Raw genomic sequence first — 24,741 nt, 5'->3', positions numbered from 1 at the left:
TTACCAATAAAGGACTGCTCTTATTGTTTTAAGAGAAAATCAGCAAATTTTATTAAAATTGAAAATATATTTTCTTTCGAATTAATAACATAAAAAACGAGGGATATCAAGATTTTTAATTAATTAAATTAATTATAGAAATTTACCATCCGACCTTCACGCAATATAGAGTTAATGCTGAAAAACAAGAAGAAATTAGTTATAAAAATGTATATGAATAATATTCATCAGATTATTATTGTTTCTTTTATCTGAAAAATATACTTTTATCAACTCTCATTTAATAATATAGATTTATGTTCACAAATTATATTATAAAAATATGTTTTGATATTCTAGATGTTTTAATTTATAATGTTACGTGCATGCTAGGGCCGTCAAAAAAGCTCGTTATTCGTGAACAGTTCGTGTTCGGTTCGTCAATGAGTTCGTGTTCGATTCATTCGATAAGTAAACTAGACGAACGTGAACAATTTTTTTTTGTTCGGTTAGTTAAACAAACCAAACATGAACAGTGATACGCTCGTTCGTGTTTGAATAGTTATTGTTTGAAATATAAAATAACTTAAAATAATTATATATAAAAATTTATGATATTTAAAAAAATTAAATTTTAGAAATTATAATATATAATATATTATAAGTTATATAATTAATATAATATATTAATATTAGGGATGTCAAACTTGCTCGTTGTTCGCGAACAACTCGTGTTCAGCTCGTTCGTTAAGAAACGAACACGAATAATTACTTCACGAATAATTTTGAACACGAGCTTATTTCAAACAAACTAAATTTCAAACGAATCGAACATGAACACAAGCTATGTGAACACAAGCTATGTTCGTTCGTGTTCGGTTCATTTACACCCCTAGACTGCATACTGCATACTTCATATGTATTTCACTTTTAACAACTAAAGTTCGGTGTTCAGATTGCAATGCCTTATTTCCATAAAGATTGTGTGTGCAAAAATTATTACATATAAGCTTAACTGCAGCGTACTTAAACTTTTCACCTTAAAACAGGAAGTGTAAAGACACTGATTTTAGACTTTCAAACCTTTCAGTCCATGGGACATGGAGCTTAACTACACCGTCCTTAAATTTTTTGCCTTAAGAACACAAAGTATAACAACATCGACTTTAGACTTTCAAATATCTCGATTTGTAGAACATAAAACATACTAGATACAGATATATGCATTTCATATTTAAAAGCTAAAGTTTGGTAATTACAAATGCAATACTTTATGTCCATAATCTTATCATAGCATGTACAAGTATGTGTACAAAAACAACAACAACAAATCTTTATCCTACTAAGTGGGGTTGGCTGCATGAATCTTTTTTCTCTATTACGACCTATTGAGTGTCATATTTTCATTTAATATTAATCAATTAAGATCATTTTCTTAAACAATAAGCCCAAGTTTTTCTAGGTTACCTCAGCGCCATAGAGCATTACAAGTCGCACGACCATCTTATAAAATTTTTCTTTCAGTCTAAGCGGTACTTTTCTATCACACAATAGGCCCAAAACATTCCTCCACTTGAACTAACCAACTTAAGTTATACTAATAACATCTCAATATCACCATCATTTTGAACAATATACCCATTTTAATACTTTGATCATCCATAGTTACAACTCTGTCACTAGAGCTACTACCACTAAAATTATATTTCACCAAAAAAAGTGAATCTTGTTTTATAAATCAAACAAAAATTTTGATTTTGCTTTTAAATTTTAATCATAATCAATCAAACAATGAATTACATTGTAATGCAAATACATTTCGAGTACCCTTACCCATACAACTCCAAACAACCTTAATGAAACATGGATCTGTTATGAAACAAGCGTTGAATTACATGAATTATATTTAAAATTTTATAATGAGAATATAAATTTATTTTATTAAAATTTGCATTAATATTTCTACTTAAATTCAGAGTTATTTGAGAAATATTAATATTATATTTACTTTTAAGGATATTTTTTAATAATTTAAAGAAAAATTACATCTTTTTTTTGGAAATAATGAAAGCGCTGAAGTAGCTATAACAGAACAGATTTTGAATCGTGTAATAAGAATTTAAAAACAGTTTAATTAAGGTAAGTCTCCGAGCGCAATACTAGCAATTATCAGATGACTTCTTAAAATTTTGAAATTTGAAATTTTATTATGGGCGGTGGAAATAATAAATAGGGTCACAAGCAAGTTTACAACCTGCCATAGAAGAATTTAGCCTTCCTTAATCACATATTTTCTTTCTTGCGTTCAGATTCTGAAAATAAGAAGGCAACAGAGGTAGCGGAGGAGCTCCTTTTTTTCTCATGTTTGTTAGTTATAAATAATTATTTATATTATATTACTGCTGATAAAATTTGTCGAGGGTGCTTTATATAAAGAGCAAGGGCCCAGGAGAGGAGAGAGCGTGTGGGCTCTTCTCTCTGTTTCTCCCTCTCTCGCTTACTGCTTTTTAATGTATTGAAGGCTTTGCGGTCTGCAAGTGGAGGAAGCCATGGAAACTTATTCAGCCATTACTCTTTGGGGCTACCAAGAGGTTCGTGTCCCTCTCAATCTCTCTTTATGATTGTGTTTGGTGGCGGCGGTTGTTGCGGGGAGGGGGAGCTTGCCGGAAAGAAGCTGCGAGGCTGGTGGTTTAGCCGTTGAGTTTTTGAAAGGGGAACATGGCTTTCCGGCCAAAGGGATCTATTTGAAGAGTTTCTCCTGAATTTTATGCACAGAAATCGGAATGGCTTTGTTTTCGCACATCGATTTTTTGAGATTTTGGTTAGAATGATGGATAGATATGCAATTAATAGTTTTTTTTGTAAAGTTTTTTCCAACGGTCATTACTAAATAATCCTCGAGTAAGTTTAAAAGCCTGTCTTTTCTTCTGGTTTTGTTATTCAGGAGGATAAATTGGTCAAATTTTTCTGCAAGTTACCTAAAGTTTAGATTTTTTTTGCTTTTTTTGTTTTCGGTGCTATTGCAATACTTTAAAAAATCCATAAAAAATCAATTTTGGATTCGGGTTTGCATAAAAGGGCCTATAAAAGTAATGTTTGTGAATATACTTTTGTTTGGGAACCATGCGATTGCTCTATCGAAGTAAAATGGCTCTATTCATTTAATGTTCTGTGTTTCTTTTGGAAATAATGTTTTGCTCTTTTGATTGTCATCATAACAGAGCGCATATGAATTTGGGTGAATATATATTTTCATTAATTTCGCCCAAAAATTAGGTCCAAATCTCGTCCGAAACATAAAAAAAAACAATTCTTTTTTTGATTAGAAGAACTGAACTCCCCGGAACTTGCCTCTTACACGGTCATTTGAATGTTTAATTGCAGATAAAACATTCAAAAAGTTTTAATTTTTACATACATATCATCTTACATATGCAAAATGTGTAATTTACAATTTGAAATAACAGTAATAATTTTCTTGTGGTACTAAAGATTTTGGCGGTACATGTATAAAAAAGGAAAATTTAGGTGTTATATATGTAAATTCATATGAATTGACTGCTATATATCATATATGCAAAAGCCTCATTGTTCTACCTGATATGATTTCATTAATATTAACATTAATCTCCGCAGACTCTCGAAGACTTGAAAAACAAGCTATGGACAGCCATGTGCGAGCTTGAAGAAGTAAAAAACAACGCCAGAGATGAACTCAGAAAAAAAGAAGAAAACATCAACCAATTGCTTCAGCTGCTCAAAACAGCCAACCACGAAAGAGATGAAGCCAAGGAGCAGCTTCAGCTTCTTCTCAACAACCTCACACATCCCAACTCCGTCGAACCATTTTCCTCAGCCCCTTTCCTCCAACCCGAAAGCCCGCAGCTTCTGCAAGCCTTCGGTTCCTCCAGCTTAACAGACTCCGAAAACCTCACAGATCTTCACAACAATCAGTCCCGCGTTTCATCCCCAACCGTCGTCGATTCCTTAGTCGAGGGCGCCTCCATTTCCCCTGATCTCTCCATCGTGAACTTTACAGAGTCCTGCAAAGTCTTGATGCCTCAGCAGCGTTTGATGAACGTCAGCGCTTCTCCGACCAGCGCGGAAGATGAAGTCATGAAGGTTCTCTTCGATCGATTTGCGAAGAAGCCGCTGCCCGAAAAAGGCGGACTTTTGAAAGCTGTGATCGACGCGGGACCAATTCTCGACACACTTTTCGTCGCCGGATCGCTTCCTCGGTGGAGGAATCCTCCGCCGATGAAGCCTTTGTTGGTTCCTCCGCTGTCTATCATAAGTGGTGATGGTTTGAACAGTCATAATTCGATGCATCATTGCAGTACAGGAGCACAGGCTGCAACAGCGTCGGCAACAATGGCTTATTATGGCGTTAATGGTACTCTTTGTAAGGCGAAGAGACCTCTTATGGAACATCAGCAGTGCTTAACTATCAATAGGCAGAAATCACAGTAGTGTCGATAGGCTTAGCTTTGAATTTTTCAAGGCAGAGTTTAGACTTCCGAATTATGATTACTGAATTTGTAAATGGAAGCCGTTATTTTTAGATGAAAAAAGTAAGCTTTTTTATGTTCTCTGTAGTGAGCAGGGCTGTGTATATTCATGGATTTCGAAGGTAAATATTTGCAGGATAATTGCTGTAAAATTTTTTGGTAGGGGGTGGATGGAATGTTCGGGGACAGATAAACATATCGTGCTTCGATTGGTAATTGTTGTACTCTTTACATTATTTAAGCATGCTCCGTGGCTGGCTTTTTCCATCTTTGAAGTCAGCATTTTTTTTTCCTATCGATTCAGCAGCAGAAAATTCTCTTTTCTATAGACTGTCGGAATGTATGTAGATATTGGACTGCACCTTGGGCACTGTGTCGATTTGTGGTTCTGCTTTTTGCTGGTGAGCTGGTTCAAGGAGAGTGTGGCAGAGAGAATAATTTTTTGGAGAGATGGGATGAAAATTACAAATATATGTTTTTTTTCTTTAAGTTGAAAAATATAATTTTTCATCACAAAAATTTTTTAAAAAACAATTTTCTAAATTGAATTGTAGTGACGGTCTGAAACACAAAGACAGAAGACTGTCCCAAACTAACCCTAAGTTTAATTTTTCATTGGTATTTGATGCATGTAATGGTTTTATGTTCATGAATGTACCTAGGCTTTCTTTAAGAAGTAAAAAAAAAGATTTAGGATTTGTCTGGGGTAGCTATAGTTATTTCAATAAACAGTTATTGTAAGAGAAATTATTGTGAAAATTTTTTTTATTGATGAAGCAATATGTCTATTTAGATAGTTTAGTCGTGAATCTGATATACCACAATTATTTATGAGAAAAATATTGTAATACGCTTATGTACACGTGTTAGTTGTAAATTTGCCGCCTTTAAAAATTAAAAAAAAAAAGTCAAAATGATTGCATGATGGTGATGAAAAGTTGGGCAGAACCACAAGAAGATTGTTACTAGAGTGGCAAAAACCAAAAGAGAGCATCATTACCATCAAAATATTCCTAGCGCAGAAAAGAAAAGCTAGATGAAATTCTGCATTCTATATATTTTTGTAGTGATCAACGGGAATAGAAAATATTTGCTTAAAAGTTGTTACTACCAAATCATAAGCCAAGAAGAAGGTTGTATTCCATATATCCATCACGAGAAAGTGAAAGATTGATATTGAGCAGGATTGAGTTAAAGTTCGACTTTATTTATAAAGAGAAATCATAACATTTTTTTTATTTACAATGTGAGATTATTAATAGGCTAATATATCTTATTTATTAATATTGATATTATTCTAATAAGGCGGAAATACAATGATTAATTTTTTAGTGATTTTCCTACAATTATTTATTTGGGATTTTTTTGGGATAAAAATTTCATTTTTTTTATTAATTTGCTTTATATTTTGTATTTAGTTATTTGTTTGATTCATGTGTCTTTTTTGCAATTTTAGTTCATATTGAATTCAAGTAAAGTTCACCAAAAACTCCAGCTATTTATGTGTGATTTGCTCAATTTGGGCATTTGCATTGAGATGGGCCTCAATGAAATTGCCCTCATGATATTTTTCAAAATTTAATTTGATTTAAATATGCAATTACTTAATTTACTATGTGTTTATCCTAAAAATTTTAAGAAGCTTTATCACAATATATTGTCATAAAAGAAATGACATGCAACCATGGTAGAATTCACTTGTAATAATAGTTTATGCATGTTAATTGATTATAATGATTTAGTCTATAAACCTCATTATTTTTTATTTATGTATAATTTTTATACTGTCATTGTTATGATGTGATGAATACTGAGTGTATCACAAATGTCAAATAAATTTATATATACTAGACAATGCATAAACAATATAGTAAAATTATTGCATAATGTGAATCAATCAGCCAAAATACTGAACTAATTTAGCATAAACACTGCACAGCCCTTTGGTTCATCTCATTAAACATTTAGTAAAATATTATTATATTTAGCTATTGGGCTCCTCTCATTTAGCATTTAGTACCTATAAACTTGCTAGAAAAATAAAGTTCCAATTATTCTAATTTTTTTAAAATAAATATTAAAATATTTCATCAAAATTAGTGATTTTTCTATGATGTATAAAAAATAAGGGACGTTTACATAAATAGTGCACAATTCTTATGTATTTACACACTCGCATCTAAACTTTCATATATTACATATAATCCTAACATCTTTAATAATAGAAAAAATTTCTTTTTAGAAGTATAACACACATTCTCAAACATAAGATTTAGGCTCCGTTTGGGAGGAATTTTTTGGCGTTGCGCGGGCCTTTGCCGCGATTATTCGCGAAAGTTAGCGTTTGGTTTTTGGCTTTTGGATTCGCGGAAGCTGAGCGAAAGCGGGAAGCGGTATTAACCCCGCTGCCCCGCTTTCCCAAGAGATTTTTACCTTTTACCCTTTTCTCGCTTCTGCCCTAGGATCTTCCCCGCTGCTTCCGTCGCGTCCTCTTCTCCTCCTTCTTTCGCTGTCCCTCGATCGACAGAGCACAGGTAAAGACGAGCCATTTTCTTCGTTTATTATCGGATCTGAGAGATTTCCGGTGCTTTTTTGCGAAATTGTAGATCCTGCACCCATATTTGCATGTATGCCGAGCTTCATTAGATTGTTTTGTGGTTGAGGATTTGCAAACCATGTTTCATTAGATCTTTGCTCTATATGGTTGTGCACCCATATTGTCATTCGTAATATAAATGCATGATTTACCTTTTGTTTGAAGGCTTTTGGAGAGTTTTGTGTTGGCTTGGTGGCTTCCCTGCTGCCTCAACCCGTGAGCTTATTGGTTGAGAGGAAGGCTGTGGGTTTTTTCCTGCTTTTCTGTTGTGGATCTTTAGCTTCTTTGTTGCCCCCTTCTGTTTGAAACACAGACGTGTAGTATCATTTTGTTTTGTAGCTTTGGAGTTTTACGTTGGGACTTTTGGTTTTGATGCTGCTGTGTTTCCTCTTTGTTTGAAGCATATTCGAGCAAGTGAATTTGGTTTTAAGGGCCTGGTTTTGCTCTATATGGTTGTCTCCCCATTCAAAACATATGCAAAATGAAATAATTGTTTGAGGCTTTTGGAGTTTGGTTTGAGGGCTCGGTTCTGCTCCCCTGTTATTCGTAATATAAATGCATGACTTCCCTGCTGCCTCAACCCATTAGCTTATTGGTTGAGAAAAAGGCTGTGGGTTTTTTCCTACTTTTCTGTTGTGGATCTTTAGCTTCTTTAATGCTATTCTTTGAGTCTTTTGGAGTTTGCTTTGGGGCTCGGTTCTGCTTTGTTTCATTACCCGTTGATATTATTATTCTGTTTGTTGTAGTTATAAGATGGTCTTTTGGTGCAATGCATTCAATTGTTGTGTGGGAATGTATGACATGCCTGAGAATCTGAATATTCATGCCTGCTTCACATTTGAATAATGGTTAGGTATTTTTGAAGAGCTCTTCTATATTGATTGGTAGAAAACATGTGTAATCCCTCATGACAGATCTTGGTACCTTGGTATGATCCTATAAGCAATTGTAAGGTTATTATTTATGTTATCTTTACACCTAAATTGCTTTGCATTGCTCCATGACTTGGCAAGGTGGTTGAGAATCTACAGCAGCAATTTTTTTTTTTTTTGCTTCGGGCTCTCAAGCTTGGGGCTCTCATCTAGGAGTAGTAATTTGAGACCTTTAGCTAAGGCTTGAAAATTATATGAGTAGCAATATCCTTCAAAAGAATCTCCTTTCTATGTTGCACTTTAAATTTGAGGTTCTCATTTCATGCTCATATTCGAAGATTGCTTGTATTTTTTGCTTCGACTTACTTCTTCACTGGATATGTTGTTGGTTTTCTATTCTGCCCGACTACTGTCTGCAGGATTCGAAGGGCTCTGTGAGAGGGAGTAAAGTATTATGCATCTGAAAGTATCAAAGATTCATATATGCTGGGATGGGGTTCATTCATGTTTCGGGTAGGGATTAATGAGGTTCATTCATTGCAGCACTTGGTTTTCTGGGATGGGGTTCATTCATTTTTTGGGTAGGGAATAATGGGGTTCATTCATGGCAGCACTTGGTTTGCTGGGATGGGGGTCATTCATGGTAGATTGCTTGTATGAGGTTCCTTCATAGCACCTGTTTTTTGTATATATGCTGCTGTTTGTTTTTTTTTTTCCGGGTAGGGAGTAATGTATGAATCAAAGCATTGTATTTTCCTCTTTGGTACTATAATTAAGTTGTTGGCCTCCTTTGCCGTGGACTTTCCTTTGCCGTGGATGTAGGTCATATGGACCGAACCACGTTAAATTTTGTGTCATTTTTTCATTTTTATGCATCCTTAATTTTTCTGCTTTTATTGAATATGATACAACACTCATGTTTAAATGTGAAAATGAAGGTTAAACAAGTTATAAGAAAGTATTATTTGGTAGATGCCGGTTATTCGTTGCAGCAAGGGTATCTCAAACCATATCATGATACCAAATATCATATACCTGATTTTGAACGAGCAAGTAATGTAACACGAACTAGAAAGGAGGTATTCAACGAAAGACATTCCTCTTTGCGAGGCGTCATCGAGAGGACATTTGGTGTCTGAAAGAAGAAATGTGTGATATTACGTGATATGCCTCCTTACCCATTTCCAAAACAAGTTCAGATTGTGATAGCGACAATGACAATACACAATTATATTAGGCGGCACCCGTCTCGATATGACGTTGATTTTCTCAATGCCAAAGCAAACCAACAGGAATTAGTTGAAGACCCATCTGAAAATCATATTGGTAGTTCTATGATACGAGATGACAGCGAACAATCAACCATTTGTACTAAGGAAGGGTAAGGTGCGACTAAAATAACGACAATTCGAGAACAAATTACTAATACATTGATTAATATGTGATTGATTTTCAATTTGTTAGAAAGACAAAATATTTGTAACTTGCGAGTGTTTCGTAGTAGAAGTTACCTTATTGACACTGATGAGGTAATAAATAACTTTATAGATGATTATGGAAGATCATTTTACGGATTATAATGCCCTATATTATTTGCATTTAGCTGGAAGCTATTTAGATTGTCATGCACTATATGATGTTGAAAAATTGTGTTATCCAAGAAAATATGTAATTTTAGGTGTCTAATATGTTGAGACATGAATTATGTGGTATTTATGTAAATACTCTAAATTATATCAACTTTTAAAATATTCAACATGAAGAATTAATTTTATGCTTCTAAAAAATATATTTCTCAATTTTTATATGTATAGAAGAATAAATATCTGTAAACATTGATATATAGATAAATATTAATTTAAAACCTCTATGTTTTCAAAATTACAAATTTTTTTTAATAATTTTCTATAAAAAGAAATATTAAAAACAATATATTTCATTTAGTTAATTAACAAATAATATTTTTTTAAATTTTATGTATATTAAACCCATATTTATACAAATAAATCATAAATTTTAAACGATTTTAACAAACAGGGGCAGTTCGGTCATTTTTACATGAAACAGCTGGCTCACAGCATTTTTCACGCAGCTACACCAAACAGACAGTCAGCTTCCCCACATCTGCTTTCCTACAGCTGTTTCCTGGGGCAGCACAGCTGCAGCTGAAAATAATATGCAGCTGCGCCAAACAGACCCTTAAAGCATCAAAGTGATTTGCATATTTAAATATGAAAGTATAGGCGGGAGACATGTAAATACATAAGAGTTTTGTGCTATATTTGTAAATTTTTAAAAAAATAGGGATGATTTTGATTTTGAGCAGCATTTGGAATGAAAATTGAACTATTTATCTTCCACATCCAATTCAATATCTTAAGTATATACACCGCCACTTTATGCCGTCTGCTGCAAAGCCTGATTCACATTTACGCGCCATTTACTGTAAACCCTAGTTCTCAGTCAGTTTGGGGATTTCTTTTTTGTCCCCGGCGAACCACGCGCTCTCCTCTGGCGATCTCCATTTCCATTCCTCATCCCAGTCGGCTCTCTTTCTCTCTCCTGCCTTTGGAAGAATAAGAAGCCGCCGAGTTGGATCTTCAACGATCTTGTACGCTTCTCGCACTAGGGTCTTCAGAGGGTAACTTTCTTTTCTGTTGTTGTTCTGACGAGCTGACCGAAGCTGCTGCTTGATTTGAACCTCTTTCATTATATCGTTATGTAGCAGATCTTCGTCGAGTGGTGATCGGTTGATAAGTTTGCTTGCCCGACGGACAGCTTGTTTGTCTAATACAGCTAAGGTAGTTGCATACCCTTTAGATTCTGTTGTATTTCCGATATTTACTTAATTTTACTGCATGTGATATCAGCTCTGTGTGCTTAATCTCTTGAGATCTTCTTTTTGTTATGTCGTCATTCATGTTTAGTGCATTATATAAATCCGGTACTCCTTAGTTTATAAACTTTGAAGATTATTTCAGAGATCTGTGCTTGTGCTTGATACATTTAGAAATGGGAAGTTTGCATGTTTGTTGTTTTCTTCAGTCTATTGTTAATATTGTTAAACACCTGGATAAGAAATTTTAGTAAATTTACGTCTGGATATGCAGTTGCAAGACCGCACATGCTAAACTGCTTGTATTGATGTTGGTTATGTGAACGGGCATTACTGCACAGCCAACCTTGGATCTATTGACTAGTGATGAACCAATTCCTAATATAGATTTGTACATTCATCTGGCTTTGTCACTAAGGATGCACAGTTGGGGCCTTGTTTGTCTTGATTCATTAACCACTGAGAAAATACAATTGAGCTGAAGTTCAGCAACAAGCTAAAAATTGTTATGTGTTTGGCTCATTTATTATGTACTTTTATCATTTATTATACAATTGATCATGTTCTCAACATGAACGCCAAGGCAATTTGATGGCGATTAAATTAGGAGACAATTTTACAATTGATGACCTCTATTTTATGAAATAAGGTTGTTTTTTTAACATCTTTCCATGACCATAGTACTTGTAATATATAATATAAATGTTTTTTTAAAGTATTTATGTTTATTTTAATACTTCAATTCCTGAAAATTGAAGAATATACATATATTTATATGCACAGAGAGAGAGAGAGAGACACACACACATATAAAGTTGTTATTGTGTCTTGCCTAATCGACTGTTGTTCATGTCTGAGTCATTCAGTAAACAAGTTGAGGTTGGATGGTTTGCTTATTGAACTGGACAAGCATGAATAATTATTTAGTTGAACAAGAAATTGTCCTCACTCATCAAAATTTATCTACAAAACTATGTGCCATTTCAAAGGATAGTATTCTATTTTATGGTTCTGTCAATGCCTTCCACATGCCAGCACTTTGTTTTCTTGCTTTGTTTTGATAGATAATGTATTCAAGTTTTAGTTCACTTGGGATTTTAAGTTGAATTTTATTTGAACATATTTTCTATGGTCTGAGATGTTATTTTACATCACAATTTTCATATCTCCAACCTTTGTCTCCCGTAAGGAAAGTTCATTTTTCCCAATTATGCTTCATTTTCTTATTAATTAGGCTTAGCCTATTATCCAAAATGATCAGCAAAAGGAAATGCACAATTTGAATGGGTCAGAATTTTGAATACTCAGATGGGCAGAGAAGGAATTATAGTTCTCCTAGCAATTTCATTAAAGGGAATGAAGTGATTCAATCGGCTAATAATAATACATGAACATGAAGAAACAACACAACACAAGAAAATAGAGGATTTTGGTTTTTGTGATCTTTTTTATATGAATAAAGAGTGAGATAATTTTCTTATTATTTATAGAAAATAGCACAAAAATAAGGAAATATGAATTGTGAGGAAAAAAAGAAGATCCTTGGCATTTTGTCATTGTTTCTTATGTAGTTTTCGTCATGAAATGTTGTGTGCACTATCCAAGGTTGCCAATTAAGACGTTAATTGAAAAGGATTCGATAGAAAAAATTGGATCTAAGATATGAATAGTTGCCTTGCACTTAATCTTTTATGATCGTCGAGTGAATATAGTTAACTGAAGGAATTTTTGTGTTGATGAGATAAAAATCACATGATTTTGATATATTACAAAATAATGGATATTTTGAGTAGAATATAAACTTTGAATTGAACTTGACTTTGCCATGGCACTTTTAATAACATATTGACTTGACTGGTATTTTGACAGTTTTTGATTTGATCCCGTAGATGAATTTAGATCTGGTTTAATTCTTTTGAAAATTTGTGAATAGATAGATTTACAAAATGAAACAAAATATTTCTCTTCTTTCAAATTTTTGCATCTTCGACTTTGATTCTCTTCTTCTTTGTTGTTATATTTTCTCTCTTGAATCACGAGGAGAACACATAATCTTTTGTGGTCTCTAAAATGAGGAAGCTCATGGAACATGATATCACAATTTTGAACCATAATATATTTGAAAGTGAGATCTAGGCTAGGGGTTTGGGATCAAGAAGGTGGTGAGTGGTCCTTCTATTAGGAGAGCCACTACAACTTTTTCTCTTATTGGGAAAGTTATATCAGTTGGTTATGCACCTTATTCATTTCAATGACCAAACTTTGGGGTTTTCAGCTATGACAGAGAATCCATTAGATAATGGATTTTTCCCATTCCATTTATGACGATTTCACAATTTGAGATTACTTGGGATAATTTCTTCCATCCGGTTGATATGAGGCATGTAACCCTTAGATTCTCATTTATCATTTATGATTGTTAAATTCAAGGTAGAAACTAAAAAGATCAAGCATAGCGAAGAGAAGAATGAAACTTCAGAGCAAAGATTGGAAAGCAATGCCCTAACTTTTCTCTTATACTGTTTAGAAAAGTAGTGGCCGGAAAGTTTGGTTTGCTCACCGTTTCAATGGAATTTATATGTAAAACTTCATAGAAAGAAAAATAAAAAAAGAATAACAAACACAAAAAAACTGCACCTTAATAACTCATTGTTTGATCCATTTAGGATTAATGATTAATGTAAGTAATTTGCGAGCTTCTTTTTTTTTCCCCTATTTTGGCATATGAATCTTTGTGATTGGCATTTCCTTGTAAGCAACGAATCTTTGGCCTATAATTTCCTTATCTAGCACTTCCACCGGCCCTTTCTTGATCTAATGGCACTTCAACATGTGTTTTATTTAAAATTTATACTTTTAGGAATTGCTAGTCATGTTCACATCAATGGCTAGTAGAAATACATAATTTTACTCATGTAATTTATTAACTATATACAAATTTAGGATTTGCTATTCCTCTTCCTAGCCACATGTAATCTATAAATAGTTCAACCTAATTTTATTTTGCATGCTCCTCAACTCTTGTTCTTTCTTTTTGTTGATGTATTCCGTGTTTCATCTTTGCAGTGAATTTTTTGTACCTTTTGTTAAAAAATTATAGCACGCCACTGTTATATGTGTTTCTTTTTAAACGTGAACTTGGCTCAACGTTTTCCTCCTATTTAAATAAAAATTGTTTTATTTTGCTGTATTGTGCTCAGAAATGCTCCGTAACTATGTTTATTGCTGGAAATCAGGAATCACATGTGAAAATGTGAAGATGGTTTTGTGATGGAAAAGGGTCTCTTACATGAAAGATAGGACAGTTCCCGCTCTTTTGGTTACAGGCTAGACCTTGGTTCTAGTCCACAACATTTAATTGACCTGCAAGTTTGTTGCAAAGAAGATGATCACTAAGCAAATTTTGTTGACTTATTTGTACTTGCTCATTTACATATGTTTATCATCAGGCGTTATTTTGTACAACAAGGTATATTTTTCTACTATTGCTATGTATAGAATTGCAATTTGATAGTTTGACTTCGTATACACAGCTTATTTGTGCAATTAGCATAATAATTTCTTGATGTATTCTTTTTGTATCTTTGCAGTGGGTTCTTTCTCCAAAGTATTTCAAATTCCCCTTTCCAATAACACTTACAATGATTCATATGGGATTTTCTGCTTTTGTTGCTGTTATTCTCGTTCGTGTTTTAAAGGTGTGTTCTTTCGGATATTGTGGCTGTTGAAAAATTATACATATTGGTTATATTCATGAGCTTTTCCATATCCAACTATTTCTCTTTATTTTCTTGGATGCGTGAACAGAAAAAAATGACATTCCAATGCATTGATAGAGTTTTCTTTGCCCTTGTTTGATAGGAAGAGTTTGGATGAAATTCATTCCTGTTGTAAAATATGTGTTTCTGGTACAGGAATAAAAGCTGAAGTGATGTTTTGACTTTTATCAACTCGATGCACTTGATGTGCTCTTTCAGATTTCTTTTCCATTCCCCATTAATCGTCTTAAACTATTTTCTATTATTTTTAAAATGTTATTATGTAACCTTAGTCTCAATTTCTGACGTTATGGGTCTTGTTAGATGGGTAATGATCAAAGTAAAATATTAGCTTTTGTTGATTTATATGATTTATTTGGTATCAAAGAGTAAAGGTGATATAAATTATAAAAAGCTTTAAAAGGCAGTACATCTAGTAATTTTGATCAAATTATATGCATTAAATTTATACTGATTGTTATAAAATGTTGGTTAATATAACAAATCGGAAAATAAGAAAATGTTATTTGAGAAATTAACTAGAAGAATGCCAAATGATTGAAAAGTAATTATTTTTAAGGTTCTAGTATTTATCAGGGAATCAAATTTTTGAATTGTATGATGAAGTTGTGGTAGAGCGAAATTGAACACAGGCAGATAAATTTCATGAAGTAGTTTTGACTTTATATCTGGAAGTTCTATTGCTGATAAGGAGATCATCTTTTTTTAGTGCATGCGGAGAGAACTGGTCATGGCATCTTGGATGATGCTGAAAGGAATTTTCCAAAGTTGATAAGTATTAGTGTGTTCTTTATTCAGGAAAAGATCTTTGGAGGGCTTACTTGTTGATCGTCGAGTGCCTCGTTCATGAAATGATTGTTGCAATGTAATTACAATGGCAATTTGGGCTTAGCAATCCGAACTCGTCTTGCTTTTTCATAGCTTGACTAAGTTTAAAATCTAAGTTTTTTTAACCATTGACATTCCTCTCATATTAAGGATCATCATAATGTTTGAAGAGAGAGAAAAGAAAAAAAAAAGGTGGAGAAATATAACAAATGTCAAAGGAGGATGGGAGTGATCTGGAGCGAGGGGCTTCAAAGAAGTTATAGAGAATTTCTCTTTCCTCTGTTTTGCCTTGTTCTTTTTCGTAACAATAGTTTTGCTCCACCAATAAAAAATTCATATCACTCTTTAATTTATTTTTAATGCCTCAAATTATGTTGCATGATCCGATGAACTTTGATGTATGATGTTGATGAAAAATGTTTGCTAGGCGATTGGAGAACCATTCTTTACTTTCAAACTTTCAAGATGAAAAAGGCAAGGGAACTTTGTGATGTCTATGCAATATGGAGGAAACCTAGCGACTGGGCTACCCAAGTTGCAATTCTCTATAATCAATGGCTGTGTTGATGGTGTTGATGTTCATGCAAAACTTGTTGACTTATGAAAAACAAATATTCAAGAATGGTCGGCTCTCGGAGGAAGCTGCTGGTACTATGTCCAAGGAATGCTTCAAAAAGCTAGAAGATGACTTGGAAAAGGAAGATAGAGGATCTCAAGCTTTCTTTTGATGCATGATTTAAGTTAGAAGTCAATTTTGATATCCCCACCAGGACATTTCCATTGAAATTGAGCAATGTGACACATGGGAAGAAAATTTGATAAATACTTCAATTTTCTTCGGTTTACCTCTCAAAAGATGGTATTGTTCACCTTTCCAAAGATACCAATCATGTGCAGACATTGTGGAATGCTCATTTCAGGCATGGGAGTCGGAATGTGACCTAAGGGCAATTAAAAAGTTTTCTTCATTAAATTATATCATGTGTTATGAGAAAGAGTGCTAAAGCAACATGAGTTATGGTAACAACAAAACCAAGCTATGTAAGAATACACTCTAGTGCTTAAGAGAGCTGGATGTTGCAAGAAAACACCTCGATTCTGTTTAAGCATACTTCACAACGCCAAATTACAACATCTCTATTGATATCTTCACAAATGTATTGTTTAGGCAAACTTTTTTTTATTCTAGTTCAAATTGGATGAGTCGACTTAGCTCCAAGGCTCCAACTTCATATTGATATCTGGAAACTGTTGGGTTGTACATTGCTTAGAATGCCGCCCTGATTATTTTCCCAGTGCATTGTTAGCTTGATTCTCCATTTGTTGGTCTTTTTATTGTTGACTAATGCTCTTTGTATCGAGTATTCTAGTCAAAATTAGCATTTCCTTGGCTATTTTATATTGTACTTTTCATGTTATATTGTTAGATATCTTCTCAATTTTCAAGAGCCAATCTTATGCTGCAAAAGAGTTTGTTTTTGTATAAATTGTGTTTTTATGCTTTTGGACTGATTTATGAGCTTTTCTTATTGCTTTCAAAATCTTAGCAGGGTTTGCATAGCTCAAACACATAGGTTCAACTTGAACTTGTGTGTCACTGGCTGGGGGGGGTTAGAGGAATCCAGAGTTGTCATCTTGATATCCTTGTTCTTTCCCTCGATCCCGTTATTGCTTAACACATTTTTTATTATTATTGGCTTTATTTATTTTTCCAATGCCTTTTCCTAAGAAAACTTCAAACTTTCACACCTAATAATATTATAATATCTAATGTGTGGATGCATTATGGGCCACATAATTTACACTTATTCTACATAAAATTGTCTGAGAACCTAAAACCTAGATCTTTAATACTATTCAACCATATCTCAACTTTTCACCAAGCTTGTTAAAGTTGTAGGATATCATATTTAGCGGCATCCTGAATTCTGCTCTATTGTGATAACATGATGAGTGGATCGTCGACTCTTAATTGAGAGAGATATTCTTCTTTAGATAGTCGATTGGTTGACATGTTGCAAAGAGCGAGCGAGCTAGTGATGCGAGGATTTTTTGAAAGAAGAAAATCAATACAATACAATGAGAGAGAAAAATACTACTGTTTAATAGATAATGATTGAAATATTACATTGGTTCCTTCATTGACAATTTATAAATATTTGCTGAAAATACAAATTACTAAATATTAAGGTTGGACTGACTAAGTTTGGTTGGCCTCTTACTAGTCTCTAATCGCCTCACCCAAATATGACTCTTCAAAATGATGTAAAATACTAAGTTTAGATGAAACCCTATGACAAATGCTTTACTTATTAAAGTAAAACTATTGAGAAGCGACAAAATGGACAAAACATGTTTCAAATATGTAATGGAAAAGAAATTTGATTGGTTGGCCACTCTGGCATATAAAGTTGAGCATGCTTTTATTTATATTTACTCGACCATCTTTTTGTTTATCTTTTATTTTTCGTTGTCACATTATTAATTTTTTGAGAACATTAGTGCTTGATTTTAAGCCACACAATTATTTGTTCAAGGTCACATAATCTTGTTAAAGTTTATTACCTCGAGATCACAAGTGACAAGCCTGAGTTCAAGCAATACCCTACTCTTACATTTCAATAGCACCACAATCAACATTTTGATTTCTAGTCAGGCACACATTCATATCATTACGCTAATTTTTGGAGCATATTTAGGATGAATGAGAATAGTCCTTTCATGTAACTACTCTTGTCTAATCATCAGATACATAAAAGTAGAACTAGGAAGATTATATACATCATGCATGGAATGCACTACTAAGAATGGGATAAGCTACCCCTTCTAAAGTAATCACAAAAAAACTGAAGTCAATTTCCTTTGTCAAGCCCTGGACTGTTTGCTTTATTGTAGCCAGGATCAAACTTGCACGACACTCTTTTGAATAGTGTTATTAAAATCACGCTTTAAAATTAGAAGAGAGGAATAGGGGGTCAGTGCTTGATTGAGCATTTATCAGTTGCTCGTATAGCACACCAACACGTGGTGAAAACCTTTTGACAAGTTGGACGTCTTCACCACTTGAGAGGTTTCTTTTCTAAGGTTAAGCAAATTTCTATATACACGGCTTGGTAGGAGGGTTTGTTGAAGATTCCCTGCAAATCTTGAATATTTCTTACAAACGCAAAACCTAGCTTAGATTTGATTTAACCGGTTGGCATTGGTACATCCGGCCCAGCTTGCTTTAGCAACACTTCTGTCTACTTCCAATTGGGTTCAAATTCTGTCCATTTATTCGTCCTAATCAAACTAATCGGTTGGTTAGATTTCAGGATTGATTGTCTTACACAATTTGATTGGCCCAAGTGCGCTATCTAGTAGGCCTAGCTGGACGACTGGCTTCATCTTCTCCGTTACAAAAAACTTCTCTGTTACAAATAATTGTAAGTATTAAAGTTTAAGGTTGATGTATACCATGAGATGGGAGCAATACCACATGAGCTAATGTTCTCCAGTTCTATCATCACAATATAGCTTGACATTAATAGATTTGGATGGAAGAACATTTTTTAGATCACCTGTTGACAACAATTTATCTTGAAGCATGTATCATTTAAGAAGATCAAGATTGAATGTTTCAAACAGTCTGTAGTGCAACCTGCGCTTATTTTTGTGCTTAAGTAGCTTGGAGGTTTATGCTTAAAATAAAATGCATATTCTCGTTTAGTATCATCATTTGTCTTGCCTTAGATATTTTGGATTGACCTTATGAATGCATAATTATTTAATTATGCTGATGAGTATTTTGTATGATTGTTTAGGCCAATTTGTGCATTATTTTTTCTTATAACTTTTATCCATTTTTAAATTAAACTCTTTTTATCCTGATTATTTGATATTAATTTTATCTAGCCATTTTATCTCTATATCTTCTACTCTTCATTGTACAAGTATAAATCACCTATGTTTATTTCTCTATTTTTTCACTTTGTGCTGCATCTACCTTCTCTGTAGGGTTGTTTACGATCTAATTTCGGCTGAGCTGGGGTCGGCTCAAAATCCGCCCGAAAAAATTCGATCAAAATTTTGGCCTGTAGCTCAGCTCTTTTATTTAGATCTGAACTCGATCCGAGCCAAAACTTGAATCAATTTTCGAGCAATTAATGATTTTTGAGCCAAATTCACAAAATTCACAACACAAATATTAGTAGGCCTGTTAACGATTTGATTTCAAGCCGAGCTGGGGTCGGCTCGAAAATAATTCCGTCCAAAATTTTGGTTCCTAGCCCGGCTCGTTTTTTTCATTCTGACCTCAATTCGAGACAAAATTCAAATAAATTTTCGAGCGAGTAACGATCTTCATGCTGAATTCAAAGCCCTACATTTCTGTGATGCTTTTTTGCTACATGACATTGAAAAAAAACTTTAAATGCAGGGAAAATGGAGTTGATTTTAGTTATAGAACTTATGCATGTCATTAATTTCATTGCAAAATGAAATTTGAATACATTATTTTCTGTAAGAATTTCTTTGTATTTGCTATCCCGATTATTTAGCGTGAAATTTTGAAATCGCCAATAATGCTATTTTGCACAGTAGATACTGTAATATCATATTTGTTGCTTGAGGAGTGATTATGCACTACGCTATCTTTCGAGTGGATTATAATAATATTTCTCTATAATTACCCTTAACTATTTATTTTAATTGTTTTGACCTAACAGATTGTTGCACCAGTCAAGATGACGTTTCAAATGTGAGGGAACCATTATCATTTTTAGCTTACTATTTTTGTTCTACTATTAACTAAATCCTTTGTTTTTTTCAGATATGCAACCTGTGTAATACCTATTAGCGCTTTTTTCGCTTCCAGTCTTTGGTAAGCACATGGAATTGTTTTGGTGAATCATTTTTATTAAAAAATGCTGCAGATTTATTTTTTTCTTGTGTTCTAAATTGAAATAATTGTACTAAACAGTGCTTCGTTTATTAGGTTCGGTAACACCGCATATCTGCATATTTCGGTTGCATTTATTCAAATGCTCAAAGCCTTGAGTGAGCTGACTTTATCTACTTCCTTGTGCTGTAACCCTAAGTATTCACTTTATCATGATATTAAGTTTTAATTATTATTTATGGCATACATTGCAGTGCCCGTTGCAACTTTTCTTGTTGCTGTTATTTGTGGCACTGACAAGTTGAGGTGTGATTTATTCTTGAATATGTTGCTGGTCAGTGTTGGGGTTGTAATTTCATCATATGGAGAAATTCATTTTAATGCGTTAGGGACAGTTTACCAGGTTACTGGAATATTTGCAGAAGCTCTCAGGTTGGTTTTAACTCAGGTCCTCCTACAGAAGAAGGGCTTGACTCTAAATCCCATTACCAGCCTTTACTACATAGCACCATGCAGGTACACCAACACCCCTACCTCCACTGCCATAGGTTTTTTCCATCAATATTATTTTTCTATTATTGATTTTGATGCTCTTAAAATTTCTTTATTAGTCGAATGGGATTGTTTCATTTATAATCTATTTACCACTTGATACGATTTTTTTACATGTTTTGAAATAACATTTATTTATCTCTTTATATTTTAACACCAATGCCTGTTTTATTCTGTATTTTGCAGCTTTGTATTTTTGTTTGTTCCTTGGTGTTTATTGGAGAAAGCAGAAATGGACATCTCACATATTCAATTCAATTTCTGGATATTTTTCACGAATGCACTTTGTGCGTTAGCGTTGAATTTCTCCATATTTTTAGTAATTGGTAGAAGTGGAGCTGTGACTATCCGAGTAGCTGGAGTTTTGAAGGATTGGATACTGATTGCCCTTTCATCCGTTGTGTTTCCGGAATCTACGATCACTGGTCTAAATATTATTGGCTATGCAATTGGTAGGTTTCTTTTTGAACTTTTCCTGATGGTTGATTTGCTCATTTTTTTTATGACAAGCTAGGATTGTTTATTCGGTTTACATTTCTTCCTTCTCAGCTCTTTTGGGGGTTGTGATGTATAACTATTTGAAGGTGAAAGATGTTGGAGCATCTAGTCAACTTTCCATGGAAAGTATTCCTGAAAGAGCAACAAAGGTAACATTTTTGAGTTTCATTTGAATCCCATTTGCTTTCCTGATGTTTAACCTCTTAGTTTGAAAATCAACTGCAGCCTGCACTATATTCTTTTTTTTCCTTCTTTACTTAGATACCACTTAATCTGAAGTATTTAATGGTTTTTACGTGAAAAGCAGCCTTAATGTTAACATGCAAAGTATTCCATGCCTATCCATTTTTGTCTAACAAGCACAATTAAAATCCAACCGTTCATTCCTTAATCCTTCTATCGATAGAACATTTTCATTATGTGTTACCCAATACCGTGCTAATAACTGTGCCGAACAAAATCACATAGGGAAAATTGTCCATATTTTAGCTTTTCTGAAGTCACAATTTATAAACTCGATCATCTCCCTCTCCATTTCTATTCCCATTTACATCATATGCTTATATGAAGTGCTATTATGATTAATCTATGTTCCAACGAGCTCAAGCTCAATCGTAGCAGCCATTGAAGCATAGTTTTGATGTAGTGCGGTTGTCCTTTAATAGTAAGAGCTCATAGTTGTCGAATGACCAAGCTGAGTCGATGTCAATTTTCACTCCTTGGATAGGTATCAGTGTGGTGGTATAATGTATGGGTCTTTTAGAAATGCCTCAAAGCTACATGTCACGTGTCGATGAATATTTCCTAATGTCATTTCCTAATCTAAGGAGAAAGGTGAAGTTTTACAGAAATTTTTAGTGAAATGCAGATATTTTTAAGCCAAAATTTTATCGAAATTCCAACAGCATTAGTTTGTCTCTATGGGGCAAAAATGAACTTGAGCTTGTTTATATTACAAAATAACGGAATTCATAGAGGAAATATGGAATGAAAAATAGCATTTAATATTGGGGCAAAAAATTAACTTTTCTGTGTGAGTACCGACCTTCTTGATGACTCTTGGGTGAGAACTATGCTGACTGATGGCATGGAACATCTCATTGTGGATTATGGAACAAACAAAAAATTGAATGAAATTGTTCCTACCTTGTTCATGGATGATGATATGCTTGAAACATAAATTTGAGGGCTTGAATGATAGCATGACAAACTAATTTCCACATTCCAACTTCGGATGCCCTTTTAAATTAATCGTTACATATAATAAAGTGTGTAAATCAAATCAAGCCAAAGCCTCAATAGATCCAAGCCAAATCAAATTTTAGCTTTTGAATTCTCCCCAAGTCTCATGACTTGAAGCTTTTAGCCCTTATCATGAGTCAACACAAGGCCAAAGCTTTAGATTAATGCTACAAATAAATCTCAAAAAAATATTCTCAAATATCAAAATTAAGGTTGGCAAAAATAAGTTTGAATATTATAAAAATAACCAAAATTACTATTAGGAGAGTGTGCTATAAAAATGGATCCCAACTCCTGTTGGTGGTTAATCAGAAAAAAAAAGTTGAGGCTCTGATACTAATTGATAGGCGATGGGGCACATCAAGAGATGATGGGTGAATTTGTGCTTTTAATTTTTTTAAACCAATTTAAAAAAATATGTAGAATTGATTACTTGCTAGTAGGCAATGTTGAATTATAATGCAAACTCCTAAATTAAGATTCTCTTAAACTTTATAATTGCCTTAAAGAACATCACCTTAGAAAAAAAAAAAAAACTTAAATTCTTTACTTACTTAAATTCTTTACTTATAATAAATGTAATAAAACTAGGAAAGACACGAGAGATCCTAATTTTTGCAAAGGGAATGATTTTACCACGGAACTTGAGGTCCTAAAGATTTGCTAAATTAAAGTTTTTACATACGAGGAAGAGTTTATTTTCTTACACTAGTTTTAGAAATGCTTATGGAGGAGGTTTATACAAGTTTTGAACCAGCCTGGGCACTTTGTTTTTAAGTAGCGCAAAACCCAATAATAATTTCAGTTAAAAGCTAGCCAACAAGTTCCTTGGCAATTGTGTAGTATGTTCCTAATCATCAATGATAACCGTTTGAAAATTTAGTGGATTTTGTGTTGATTGTATTGAATCAATCCATGCTATACCACAGTTGAACTATGTTCTAGAAACTTTCTGAAATTTGCAATGCGCATGATTGTACAGCATTATCTTCTTCTAGGACAATTTAGATCATTTATACGACAACAGTCATCTATATACCCCCCGGGCCAATAAACCATGAAAATTATATTCTATAACCATCACGTGAAACTCAATTACCGAAGTCAACTCTATAGTACTTTAAAATGAAAAAAAATATGGCCAAGTATATTGAATTTGAGTGTGTTTTGTACCCATTTGATTTGTTTTAGGATGAGTACAATATAAATTTTATTAATTTATCATGATATTATACTCATCTTAAACTGAACTTGAACTCTTATCTCAACTCCATTGCCATATAGCTCTGAAGCTCCATCATCACAGATTGGCTGCATTTTTTTTATATTGGTAACCATTGATATATTTATATTTTATGAATGAACATATCTGAAGGAATGGAAGCTGGATAAGAAGTCGTCAGATGTATACAGAGAGGATGATAAAATGAATAGCAGCGGGGGTGGTGGGGGAAGCCTAATGGGACCTGCATCCACATTGGAAACGGCTGTGGATGAGGAAGCACCGCTGTTACCTGCTTCTAGAGCATTGTCTTATATCGGACGAAGCCAACTCAGCAACCATACTGCCTAAGCCCAATCCAATCTTTTATAAATATTTTTTTAATATATGCTTTTATTTATATCTCTGCTATTCTTCTAGAGCTCTTGATGCTACAGACTCCATTCTTTTTTTATTTTTTATTTTTCTTTTTTTTAGTATTGACATAAGGAGTCCCTGCAAGGCTGCAATGTATTATTTTTGGAAGATTTACATACCTACCACTCAATTCCCTATGCATTTAGATATTTAGCCCCTAAACTTCAATTTTTTACATTTATGCCACCTTGACTTGTTATGTGATATGAAAAATTTAGATGGTATTATTGTAGTGTTAGATGTGTAAATACATAGGAATTGGTTGGTATGTATGTGAATGCCCCCCATTGTTTTTCTTAATTCGGCATACAAATTCTTGTAATTTTGATATTTTTGCAACTTGGAATCATTAAAATTTGTTTAAAATATTTGGCTATGTTCAAACTTAGGAAGTTATAGGGTTGCGTCAGATGTAGTGCAGGTCTATTTTGATTCGCTTGAATTAAGAAATGAGAAAAATCTTTTAATTGCCATTCATTTATTTACGTCCCGACTCTAAACATAAAATTCAGTCCGTATGTGTTGCAACAAAT

At 33.5% G+C, this 24,741-nt stretch overlaps 2 protein-coding genes across 4 annotated transcripts; both read left to right on the top strand.

Moving 5' to 3' along the window:
* The first annotated feature begins 2,242 nt into the window (after nt 1-2,242).
* On the top strand, nt 2,243-4,695 carry LOC110026447. 2 transcript variants are annotated; one of them, XM_020727383.1, is made up of 3 exons: nt 2,243-2,314; nt 2,501-2,570; nt 3,616-4,695. In XM_020727383.1, exons 2-3 carry the CDS (start codon nt 2,529-2,531, stop codon nt 4,447-4,449), a joined length of 876 nt encoding a protein of 291 aa, XP_020583042.1. In that variant the 5' UTR covers nt 2,243-2,314; nt 2,501-2,528; the 3' UTR covers nt 4,450-4,695. The 2 variants fall into 2 exon arrangements, with proteins under 2 accessions (XP_020583042.1, XP_020583041.1); XM_020727382.1 differs by lacking the exon at nt 2,243-2,314 and having other exon boundaries at nt 2,434-2,570; nt 3,616-4,694.
* A 5,647-nt stretch (nt 4,696-10,342) lies between these two features.
* Nucleotides 10,343-24,370, top strand: LOC110026425 (probable sugar phosphate/phosphate translocator At3g17430). Of its 2 annotated transcripts, none has more exons than XM_020727355.1 (11): nt 10,343-10,596; nt 10,684-10,756; nt 14,028-14,260; nt 14,382-14,489; nt 20,105-20,136; nt 20,209-20,259; nt 20,374-20,435; nt 20,532-20,793; nt 21,016-21,281; nt 21,379-21,476; nt 23,945-24,370. In XM_020727355.1, the coding sequence occupies exons 3-11, from the start codon at nt 14,177-14,179 to the stop codon at nt 24,140-24,142; spliced, it is 1,161 nt and encodes a 386-aa protein (XP_020583014.1). In that variant the 5' UTR covers nt 10,343-10,596; nt 10,684-10,756; nt 14,028-14,176; the 3' UTR covers nt 24,143-24,370. The 2 variants fall into 2 exon arrangements, with proteins under 2 accessions (XP_020583014.1, XP_020583015.1); XM_020727356.1 differs by having other exon boundaries at nt 10,681-10,756.
* The last annotated feature ends 371 nt before the right edge of the window (nt 24,371-24,741 follow it).

This window comes from Phalaenopsis equestris, unplaced genomic scaffold, assembly GCF_001263595.1.
Source record: "Phalaenopsis equestris unplaced genomic scaffold, ASM126359v1 Scaffold000372, whole genome shotgun sequence".
Taxonomy (NCBI): domain Eukaryota; kingdom Viridiplantae; phylum Streptophyta; class Magnoliopsida; order Asparagales; family Orchidaceae; genus Phalaenopsis; species Phalaenopsis equestris.
This window is presented reverse-complemented; position numbering and strand designations above follow the sequence as displayed.